At 45.0% G+C, this 12,868-nt stretch overlaps 1 protein-coding gene across 1 annotated transcript in view; it reads right to left on the reverse strand.

Annotated features, from left to right (window-relative positions):
- Nucleotides 1–12,868, reverse strand: part of LOC308074655 (uncharacterized protein) — a gene marked incomplete at its 3' end in the record, with an annotated part of 139,570 nt that overhangs the window by 69,612 nt on the left and 57,090 nt on the right. The window contains exon 2 of the mRNA XM_080414162.1: nt 6,470–6,673. Coding sequence (XP_080270288.1) covers nt 6,470–6,673 — 204 coding nt within the window. The remainder of the gene's footprint in view (nt 1–6,469; nt 6,674–12,868) is intronic.

A 12,868-nucleotide genomic window follows, 5' to 3' on the forward strand; every position in this document is an offset into this window, starting at 1 on the left:
CACAAAAACATGTAGTAATCCTGGTCGCTATACCGCCTCCCCCATGACAGCCGGGGCGCCTGATGGAGGAGAAGGGAACTGGTTGGAATAACGTGTTCCTTCCACGCCCAACCAGGGAAACTCCCCCCCGTCAGGTGGCAAGAAGGTCAGTTGGCTCTCATGCATTGAAGCTCGGCCCTGGCCTCCCTAGGCTGGTGAGGGGAGTGTAGCGCCCAGGATCACTTCGAAAATTGGCATCGGGTGAAAAAATAAGGGTTACAAAATCGCGGGATTTGTTTTTGTTGAAAAAAAACCCAGCATAGGCGAGCACGGTGGCACAGTCAGTAGCGCTGTCGCCTCACAAATAGAAGGTCCTGACTTCGAATCCCGCCGGGGACGCTGTGGGCACTGGGGGGCGTGTCCTCTCCTCCACGTCATCAGTGCCCATACCCTAGGTGGGGTTGGCGAAAAGGCCTTTCTGTGTGGAGTTTGCATGTTCTCTCTGTGTCCCCTATAGGGTAGGTACCCTCACAAAAACATGCAGTAATCCTGGTCTCTATACTGCCTCCCCCTGGTCTGTTGGAAGGGAAAGGAACTGGTTGGAATAAACTGTTCCATCCACACGACACGCTACGTCCAACCAGGGAAACTCACCCCCCTGTCAGGTGATAAGAAGCTCTCCCTAGGTTGGCAGAGGGAGAGTAGCGCCCAGGATTACATGGGCCATTGGAGGCTATAGGAGGTTGAAGGAGGCTGTAGGAGACTGTAGGTGTAGGAGGTTGCAGTAAGCTGCTATGTGTGTTTTCAGAGTTCAGTGTGTCTTGCCATACGGTCTAGGTTTTGGAAAAGGAGGTCAGGAGCCGTCTGCTTAATTGATGCCTAGCTGCTCTGTTTAGTGTGTCAGGACGCACACACATGTGTTTAGTGTGTCAGGACGCACACACGTGTGTTTAGTGTGTCAGGACGCACACACGTGTGTTTAGTGTGTCAGGACGCACACACGTGTGTTTAGTGTGTCAGGACGCACACACATGTGTTTAGTGTGTCAGGACGCACACACGTGTGTTTAGTGTGTCAGGACGCACACACGTGTGTTTAGTGTGTCAGGACGCACACACGTGTGTTTAGTGTGTCAGGACGCACACACATGTGTTTAGTGTGTCAGGACGCACACACGTGTGTTTAGTGTGTCAGGACGCACACACGTGTGTTTAGTGTGTCAGGACGCACACACATGTGTTTAGTGTGTCAGGACGCACACACTTGTGTTTAGTGTGTCAGGACGCACACACGTGTGTTTAGTGTGTCAGGACGCACACACGTGTGTTTAGTGTGTCAGGACGCACACACGTGTGTTTAGTGTGTCAGGACGCACACACATGTGTTTAGTGTGTCAGGACGCACACACGTGTGTTTAGTGTGTCAGGACGCACACACATGTGTTTAGTGTGTCAGGACGCACACACTTGTGTTTAGTGTGTCAGGACGCACACACGTGTGTTTAGTGTGTCAGGACGCACACACGTGTGTTTAGTGTGTCAGGACGCACACACATGTGTTTAGTGTGTCAGGACGCACACACATGTGTTTAGTGTGTCAGGACGCACACATGAGCACAGAGCGTGAAGGTTCTTCAGTGTGCGTCACGTCCACAGCATGGGAACAGTGCATGTGTGTATGTGTGTGTGTGAGTGCACGCGGATGTGTGCGCGTGTGTGTAGTAGTATGCATATGTCTATGTAGCCCCCAGGCCTATCACTGGCTCTGACAGCAGACATTACTCTGGTCTCATGCACACAGACAGAACACACTGCCACGCGCGCGCGCACACACACACACACACACACACACACACACACACACACACACACACACACACACACACACACACACACACACACACACACACACACACACACACACACACACACACACACACACACACACACACACACACACACACACACTGAAAGATGCCTAATAGTCGATTGGTCTTTCTGTGGTATAATTGTGATGTCAATCCATAACTAGATCCAATACTTACAGTGGGAATTCATCAATGTACAGATATCATATTAATTATCAGCTGGAGTTTCTTTTTAGTGGGATTGAATCATAATCAGACTGAGTCAAAGTTAAGAACTTCTGTTACAACGTGAATACCAAAATACACAAATTAAAAAGACACACACACACATACAGCGTAACTAGGGGAAATCACAGAGAGAGACACACGTACACACACGCGCGCGCGCCTTTCGTTGACGTCACGTTGGCATAGCAACTCCCAGCATGCAGCAACTCCCAGCATGCCTGTCTGCAACACGGCGAGCGCTCTCTGCCCCTGTGTGCACCAGTGCATCATGGGAGAGGACTGTGAGCCATGTCTTGCATCACCTTAAAATCCCCAGCCTGCTATCACAGTCCATCAGAGAGTAGAGCCAGGTCACTCATCCCATTTAAACCTGAGGCCCATTACAAAAAAAAAACGCCTTCTAAATCCTGACAGTTTTCTGAAAAATCTATGTTGCTATATAAACAGTATATCGTTGCTGTCGGTGCAGAAACCTCTTAAACCTCCATATTTTAACTTTGTGTTTTTTTTGTAAATTAACACCCCTACTTCATACAGCGACACAAAAGCATCAAAAGTAGCAGATCAACAAGCTCGAAGCCCGACATAATGAGGTTCCACGGACAGAGACGATATATAACATATATAATATATATATATTATAATATATATATATATATAATATATATATAATATAAAATGACACAGACGCTGTCCGGAATTGAAGGGGTTATCCATGACCTTGCTTGGATATATTTGTTTTACTACTGACCTATATTGGGCATGTCATAATACAGTACTGTAGGTGAAAAAATGCCCAAAAAAAAAAAAAGTGTGTGAAAATCATCAAAAAGCCTATCTGGGGCTCACAACACGTTGCATTGCAACACGTTGTGAGGTTGTATACCTGCTGTTAAGTGGTTAAGTGTCGACCACTCACATCCTCTGGTCTTAGTAAAACGGACCTGAATTGCAACTCTACTTGGACAAGCTTTTTTTTCTCCCTCTACACCAAATCCTTTTTGCCAAAAATAGCCGATCTACAAGCTCACAATGTGTCGACACGTTGTGAGCTTGTAAGAGGCCATAGCTGTACAGTTAGAGAGAGGAGAGAGAGAGAGAGAGAGAGAGGAGAGAGAGAGAGAGAGAGAGAGAGAGAGAGAGGAGAGAGAGAGAGAGAGAAGAGAGAGAGACAATAGCTGAACAGGTAGAGAGAGAGGGAGGCCATAGCTGAACAGGTAGAGAGAGAGAGAGAGAGAGAGAGAGAGAGAGAGAGAGAGAGAGAGGAGAGAGAGAGAGAGAGAGAGAGAGAGAGAGAAGAGGAGAGAGAGAGAGAGAGAGAGAGAGAGAGGCAATAGCTGAACAGGTAGAGAGAGAGAGAGAGGCCATAGCTGAACAGGTAGGGGGAGAGAGAGAGAGAGAGAGAGAGAGAGAGAGAGAGAGAGAGAGAGAGAGAGAGAGGCCATAGATGAACAGGTAGAGAGAGAGAGGCCTATGAGAATCAGCAGGTTCCCATGTTGGTGAAGTGTGTGTTGAAGGTTCCCTGAGCCAGACACTTATAGTATAGCACCTAGCTGCTCCCCAGGCACACCACTATGAACAGCGCCCACTGCTCCTAAGAGTTAGGATGGTTAAATACATGCAGAAGACAAATGTCACGTGTGTGCAAACATTACAGTGGCAAAATTACCCCACAGGAGTGGGGGAGTAAATTATTATTATCATTATTATTACTAGATCCCCTCCATGCATCCCCTCCCTGACAGACCAGAAGTGCTTGTTTTCAAGCCCCCTGCTTGTCCCCATGCTCAGGCAAACCAGACCCCCATCCATCCGTCCCCCGTTTCCTTCCTTTCCTGTGGGCTAACGCTCATTACGCTGAACAGAGTGTGTTGATATTAAAGCAACTCATCTGAACGACGTCGTTACTGGAGCTGGGTTCTGGGTCCATGTGCAGAGAACAGAGAGAGACAGTCAGCTTTTAAGAGCCAGCGCCAGATAATTAGAAACTTTACAAGTGGAGCTCCCATGACCATACCCAGCAGAGAGCAGCTCGTTTTATTTGGACTAATTACGTTCCACTGTGATTGCACTATCGCTACGCCGACGGACACTCTGCTTCCCCATGTAATAATGCAACGCCGGAGGATTTCAGCCTCGCGAAGGGAAGGGGGGGGGTTTGCTTTGTGGCTGTCTGTGTTATCATAATGCCTTTGCCATTATGTTGTGTGCACAGTGTAGTATGTACACTGTGTGTGTGTGCGTGTGCGTGTGTGTGTGTGTGTGTGGTGCGTGTGTGTGTGTGTTTTTGTGTATTAAAAAACTCAGTCAGTAATGATTACCCTTTTGGGAGCGAGTGAGCGGGGCCCGACATCATCAGAAACGTGCTAGAGGCCGTGGTGAGGTGCAGCCTGGGTAATGAAGTCTCGTACGGGGGCTCTGTGCCTCTGTCAGACAGACCTGTACGGGAATTGGAGTCCAGGGTGAATTATGTAAACAGTTAATTATGTGGAGAAATAACAACAGAATAGTAAACAACAGAAATGGCAATAATATTAACCACTTATCCTATCATTGTCACTGTCGGGGTGAAACCTATTTTGCCCAAAAACGTTGCTTTGCATTATTATTTAAAAATTAAAACAAAACAATTTACAATAGTGAAAATAGCCAATCTACAAGCTCACAACGTCTTGCACTGCGAGGCGTTGTGAGCTTATAAATCTGCTATTTTCACTACTTGTGTGATGAAGTACGTCATTTCATTTACAAAAATAACATGTTGAAATATGGAGATTTCTGCCGGGAGTCCCCCAGGGGTCTATACTGGACCCTCTACGTTTCCCTCTACACCAAACCTCTATAAAATAGCAGATCTATGAGCTCACAAGCTTGTAGATTGTGAGCTTGTAGGCATTTTGAGAGGATCTACTTCCGTATCGTGACGTATATCGTGACATAGTGGAGAAAAAAAGAAAGTTAAAGCCATCTTGTCGTCATGTTTTATTTTCCTCCATCTCTCTCTCTCTCTGTGTGTGTCTGCGCTCTCTGTCTCTTATACTCTGTCTGCTCCCTCTCTCTCTGCTCTCAGTGGTGTATGTCTCTCTATCTGCACTCTCTCAGTGTATGGAAGGCTGACAGAGCAGCCTGATGTAAAAATAGCATTCAGTGACAGCAGGACACGCTCTCTCTCTCTCTCTCTCTCTCTCTCTCTCTCTCTCTCTCTCTCTCTCTCTCTCTCCTCTCTCTCTCTCTCTCTCTCTCTCTCACAACGCGTCTCAAAGAGACGCGTTGTGAGCTTGTAGATCGGCTATTTTCAAACAGCCAAAGTACAGAATTATATACGGTTGAAGTGGTTAATGTACATTTGTAAATATAAAAATCTACAAAGTAACTAAGTAACTAAAGTTTTCAAATAATTGTAGCGGAGTAAAAGTACAATATTTGCCTCTGAGATGTAGTGGATTAGAAGTAAAAGTACGGAAAATTGGATATACTCAAGTAAAGTAAAAAAAGAAACTCAACATTTTACTTGAGTACACACACAGTGTGTGTGTATGCGGCGCTGAGTGATGAAGGGAGGTGACAGTGAAGGTACAGATTGAACATGATGCTCCAGGCCTTCAGGAGAATCAGCAGCACAGCACACAGCTCTCACAATGAGAAGAAGCAAATGTCCCACTGCAATATCGCTTATCATATCAACTACAATATGTTGGAACGGCACCGTAGAGAGGACCACGACTCAATCAAGCTGAGACACACGCACATGCACGTAGATATGTGCACGCACATGCACGTAGACGTGTGCACACACATGCACGTACAGTAGATGCACGTACAGACGCACAGATGCAAACACAGAAACACTGCACCGTATCCCAAACGGTGGGTCGGGACCCATTTTTGGGTGAGTAAATATCATTTTATTTATTTTTTGCCTATAATTTTGCTTTTAGTTACTGTTCAAAAGATTTTCAAAAATATTACAAAAAACTAAAACAAAAAAAATGATTTTTTTCAAAAGAACTGCATAAATACAAAAACAACGTTAAATACAAAAACATAGTCCATAAAAGTAAAGAAAAAGTAGTGAAAAAAAGCACTGAAAATAGCCGATCTACAAGCTCACAACCCTCTACAAAGCTCACAACTTCTCTTTTTGGGTCTCAAGCTAAAATGTTTGGGAACCACTAGGTTAGACTACTCTCTCTCTCTCTCATTACACTGAACAGAGTGTGGTGAAGTCTCACACACACACACACGCGTGCACACACACTCAAACAAACACATTTACATACTGTAGGTTGGACTACTCACACTCACACTCACACTCACACACACACACACACACACACACACACACACACAGTAACAAGGACTATTTCACGTGGTCATTTTGTGGCATTCACAAACCTGCTGCTGAGGATACTGCATCCCTCCCATGCCCGCTTGGCTCCTCCCCCCCTGCATGGCCATTGGGTAGCGGTGTGGGCCGGGGGAGGCGTACGGTTGGCTGGGCGGGTAGGGCCCGCCCCCTGCCTGCTGGGGGGAGGAGTAAGGGTTGTTCATTCCGTAGAGCTGAGAGCGCTTCATGGCCATGAAGTCCATAGACGACACCTGAGAAGAGGAGAACAGATATTATTTATTCATTATCATCATCATCATCATCATTATAATATTGTTATTCGCTGTCAGGCATCAGAGCCTATGTGCTATAACCCTAACCATCCCATATCGGGTTCGCCCCTATTTATTTATGATTAACCAGCTATTAGAGCTTGAACATTGGCTATTTTGGATATTTTTGAACGTTTTAGAACATGGGATGCCAGGTTAAAAGTGCGTACACTGAAACATCTGTACTGAAACATCCATACTGCAACGTCCGTACTGAAACGTCCGTACTGAAACGTCCGTACTGAAACATCTGTACTGAAACGTCCGTACTGAAACGTCCGTACTGAAACGTCTGTACTGAAACGTCCGTACTGAAACTTCTGTATTGAAGCATCTGTGCTGAAACTGAAACATGTGTTCAGTTGCAGTGTTTGAACCCATGAATACACATACAGACACCAGAAAGAATCAGTGGATGTGATTGTTATACCAATCGAAAAAGTATAGAATTATGGGCAAGGTTGGTATGACATATCTATGGTGTGTACATATATATAGGCTATATACGTATGTGCGTGCGTGCGTGATTTATTTACACAACTATCCGACTCTAGCTAGAAAAGAGGGGGTTAAGGCTTCAAGGTTGATGTATTCCTTTGTATAAAGTGTTTTGTCTCCTTTTTAGGGGGTTACATGGGGTCTCTGTGAGCCTGGCGGAACATTCCTGCAGTGTGTACGAGAGGAGAGGAGAGGCGAGGAGAGGAGGGCTAATGCTAATCCGTCACCCGTAGCGACGTGTTTGTCTGTCTTTGGGCCAGATAATGTGGAGTGTTCTATCTCCTCTCCTTCTCCTCCCTCTGTGATGCTCGGCTCTCCATGGAGCAGGAAGAGCATGTGATTTATGACATTTTGTTCCTAGCGTCTCTCTCTCTCTCTTGCGCACGCACACGCACACGCACACGCACACACACACACACACACACACACACACACACACACTAATTATTATACTTGTGAGGACATACTTGTTTTTTCGTAAATTACTTGACCCTATACTTGATCATACTACAGCGTCACACAAAAGCATCAAAAGTAGCAGATCCGCAAGCGATGCGTTTCTAGCATGTAGAGGTTTGTAGATCTGCTACTTTTGATATGAGGTTTCCACCACGACAGAGACGATATATATACCCATACTACTGTATATGGACTGTAAAAGTTCATGTCATGTTGAAAGTATAGAGAATACAAAGCATGAGAAAGTGCAAACACACACACCCACAAATTTTTTTGTGTTACTATTCTTGTGAGGACATCAAACTTTTACGATGGCAGTTTTATGAAATGCATTTTTTTATCTTTTAACATTTTCTGCCAGTTTTTTATTTTCATTTTATCCCTAAGCCTAAATCCTCAGTTACTGTATATACCGAAAATAATTGTACCAAAAAAATAGCGGATCTACAAGCTCACAACGCGACCCATTGCAACGCGTTGTGAGCTTGTAGACCGGCTACTTTCAGTGCATGGCACCGGCATGCAATTAAGTATAAATCAGGCATAACTCACAACTGCCTAATCCTAATCCTAACCCCAACCTGAACCTTTTTCTAATTGTAAATCTAACTCCCCGAATGCTGTGACGGCTTGTAAAAGCTTGTAGATCTGCTATTTTTGGTGATGTGTTTATTCTTTGGTGATCCCATTATTTTTTATAAATCACCATAAATCTAACCCCAAACCCCGAGACCTGACATTTAAATGCCTAATTCTAACCATAACCCCAACCTGAACCTTATCCCCAACTCCCCAAATTCTAATTTAACCCAAAAAAAAAAAAAAAAAACATTTCTCTTGCGAGGACCATGAAAATTGTCCTCGCTCGATGTCTATTTCTCATATTCTACTATACTCGTGGGGACATTTGGCTCTCACAAGTACACACACACACACACACACACACACACTAACACACACACACACACACACACGCACGTCTCTCTCTCTCTCTCTCTCTTATCTTTCTCTCTGGCTCTCTCCACCCACCCGTCCCTCTCTCCCTCCACAGTTCCTTCTGTTCCCCAACTCAATATCACCTCCGTCGAGCGTGGAGGAGAAATTGCTGCTGCTTCATATTGTGGAGGGGGGGGGGGGGGGCTAATATCAAAAAGACATGTCTGGGGATGGGAGCACTTTATTCGCTGGGCTGGTGTTGGACGGACGGACGGCTAGCGGTCTGTGCCTTTAAAGTGGATCTGTCTACCGGGGGGCTCTCGCCACGCTGAAGCAGTTTGGACTGTTTCATAGAATGGAGAGTGAAGAAAGAAAAAATAAATAAATAAAAATAAAGCACGTCTGAGTGTTTGGGAATAGAGAGAGAGAGAGAGAGAGAAGGGAGATGGATGGATGGGGGCTTTCATCAGGTGGCTGGAAGGGGGAGAGATGTTTCAACACCATTGGGGGGGGGGGGGGGTGGATGGGGTCAGGTCATGCTCTGCATTGTGGGGGGAGAGAGAGAGAGAGCGAGAGAGAGGGAGAGAGAGATGCCTGGTACTGCAGGTACTGATTATGAATGTCTATCCAGGTGTGTATGAGAGTATGTGTGCACGTGCGCAACGCACACGCACACACCCGACCCGACGTTTTCGGGGCGGGCCGGGCTGGGCCCAAAATCTATTACCCACCCCAAATAGTGGATTTATTGGATGCAGCTCAAAGTGAACTTTACTCAGGTATCTAGTTTGTCGCTGTCCGACCTTCCTAGCCCGTGTTATTAAAGAAAAACGGGCGACAATGGCCAAAACTCAATCGAAAATCGGCGATCGAAAATCGCCGAAAGTGGTTGTTTTCAAGATGTTTTGGCCGTTATCTCTGGAACGGAAGGTCCAATCTGCTCAGTTCAAAGCTTGTTGGATGCGTGACTTTGAGGACATTAAGCACATAACATTCGGTTTTCGGGCCTAAAAGTATGGTAATTGTTCGGGCCGGGCCGAGCCTTGGGCCGGCCCAGTAGGGCCCAGTTAGGGCCGGGCCTTAATTTTCAGGCCTGTTGAGAACTCTAGCACGCACCACTGTCATAGATGAGTCACACACTGGCCACATTAGAAATTCCCATGTGGATGCAGAGATCCACATGATTTAAATTATGTTTATTATTTCCACCTTTCAGTACATGGCAGCATTACGTGTTGTTCACCCATGTGTGGATGAGCAGTGCTTCATGGTGGAGGTGTGTGTTGGTTCTGGGTGGGTGCTGCTCAGTAACGGCTGAGTGCAGAACTTGACAGGAAGCCAGAATTGTACCAAACAGAAAGTGATCTGCATTATCTGACCCATGCACGCACCGTATCATTACACCATTTCAATGTTTTAATTGTTTGTAGTGTGTGTGTGTGTGTGTGTGTGTGTGTGTGTGTGTGCGTGCGTGCGTGCGTGCGTGTGTGTGTGTCGACGTGCTGTACACAGTAAAATCCCCAGTGTTTGATTTATCCACTTGTAACTCTTGAGAGTACACAAATGTATTCATAACCATTTGGTTACATTTGTATGAGTTTAATGAACACTGAGGATTTTAAAGGTATAAAAATAAATGATAACCGGGTCATGTTGTTTCTGAGGCTCTGAGTGCTCCTGACCCGTTTAAGTGTTTATTTGTGTATACAAAACACACACACACACACACACACACACACACACACACACACACACACACACACACACACACACACACACACACACACACACACACACACACACACACACACACACACACACACACACACACACACACACACACACACACACACACACACACACACACACAGGTTGGCTAATTAGAGCGAGTTCTACACTGGAAGGGCAGCGCTCTCGGATTTCAGTAAGATCCAGGGCACTGTGTCACCCTCAATGTGGGACATGCTCCTTCCTGTCATCACCCCCCCCCACACACACACACACACACACACTCGCCCCCCACCCCTCATCACCCCCACTCCCTCATCACCATAGAGGGAGTGACTCTTTAAGTTAGCTTGTAATCAAAACTTAAACAACAAAACTAGATTTCAGTAAAAAAAACCTGTATTGTGTATATAAAACTAAATCAAACTAGTAAAGCTGTTTAAAAACTAATTAAAAATAAACTTGATAAAGGACCACAGCGGAAATAAGCTCTGAAGTTTTTTCTGTGTTTTATCCTTTTCACAGATGTACAAATATGATCATGTATATACATTTTTGTCAATACAATATAAACATCAACATCACCCCCACTCCCTCACCCCCTCTATCTATCTTTCTCTCTCTCTCTCCCTCTCTCCTCTGCCCATCTCTAGACAGAACTTCTCACTGCCAAATGCTGAGTGCGCGCGCGCACACACACACACACGCGCACACACACACGCGCACACACGCACACACGCACACACGCACGCTAAAAAAAAGCCCTCACTGCTGCACTTAGGAGACACTGGACACAAAAAACAACTTCAGTTTTGGGGAATGGTGGAGATTAAACACACACACACACACACACGCACGGACACACTTGGGGGGTGGAATTCTTCAATAGTATTTTAACAGGGCTATCAGAGGACCTGAGGTATGCTTCCTGTCTAAAAGGTGCATAAAACAAAAAAAGTAAACTAAACAGTAATATTACGTATCCACACTTTCTGCAAACAGACAGAACCCTGCATATCTGCTTTTATGACAAATTCTACTAAATTAGATTTCAGCCTACCGCAGAGATGTGTTCTCTCTCTCACACACACACAAACACACACACACACACACGGAAAGGACAACAACTCAACGACACAAATTGAAACATTACTTCAGCTCCTCAGAGAAACGGGCTGTGCTTAGGAGGGGGAGGGAAAAAAAATTAAGACTATGACATGAAGTGAATTGTATTTTGTGCCGACAGGGAGGGAGGATCGAGAAAGAATGAATAAATAGTGGGAATACTGTACGCCAAACATATCGTTGCTGTCGGGCAGGAACCTCTCATCTCCATATTTTAACTTCTCGTGTTTCTTTTCATAAATTAACGCCCCTACTTGATCACACTACAGCGTCACACAAAAGCATCAAAAGTAGCAGATCGACAAGATCTGCCTCGAGCTTGTTGAGCAGTTTCGGAGATATGAGGTTTCCACCCGACAGAGACGATATAAACAGCTGTGTTTCCCACTCTTGTGCATCTGGGCCCGCCACTCTAACAAGCCAGGGAGACAATAGTAATTCATTGTTAAAATGTAAAAAAATTAAATTCATCAACTCCCCCGCACAAACGGTTCTCTCCTGATCCTGATCCTTTTTTTGTGCCAAACAAAGCCATTAAAATAGAACATGGGTGAAATTACCGTGGGGTTGAAACCTGCTAAATTGCTTTTTTCGGAGGAGGAGGCTCTCCATCGACAGTTTACGGTTTTTTATGTCCTGAAAATGATCCTCCTCCCCTCACGCTTTAATGTGCAAACCGTTGTTAACGCATTCAATCCGGGGAACGCATCTGTGTCGTTTTTAGATGTCTTTGGGCTATTCAAAAATAGCAGATCTACAAGCTCATAGCGCGGCACCGAGTGCCGCGCTATGAGCTTGCAGATCTGCTATTTTTGAAAAATCGTGAAAATGTGTGAAAATCTTTGAATATATATTTTTTTATATATTATATTTGTAACTCAAATCTTTGCTTCTGGGGGGGTCCCTGGAACAAAACATTTTGAGATGGGGTCCCTGGCCAAATACAATGTTTTCTAAATCCTAACAGTATGTTGCTATATCAGTGGTGCCCCCAAAATGATATGTATTTGGCCGTGGACCCCCATCTCAAAATATGTTGTTCAAGGGACCCCCAGAAGCACAGATCGGAGTTAAAAATGTTCGCTTTAAAACATATATATATATTCAAAGATTGGCAAAAATGTTTACAAAATTTCAAAAAATAGCAGATCTACAAGCTCATATGCGCTATGAGCTTGTATACTGTATCTGGCATTTTTTGAATAGCCAAAGAAATCCTAAAATGACACAGATGCGTTCCCGGTCTTAATGGGTTAATCGGGGAGACACAAAACACTCTACTGTACGAGGCTACGATACACACATGGATTATATGAGACAACAGCAGCATCAAACCCACGCATAAAACAATACCGGCTAAATGGTTATTACACCCGTTTCATTCTCACA

This window comes from Gymnoscopelus braueri (genome assembly GCF_963280865.1).
Source record: "Gymnoscopelus braueri genome assembly, chromosome: 19".
Taxonomy (NCBI): Eukaryota; Metazoa; Chordata; class Actinopteri; order Myctophiformes; family Myctophidae; genus Gymnoscopelus; species Gymnoscopelus braueri.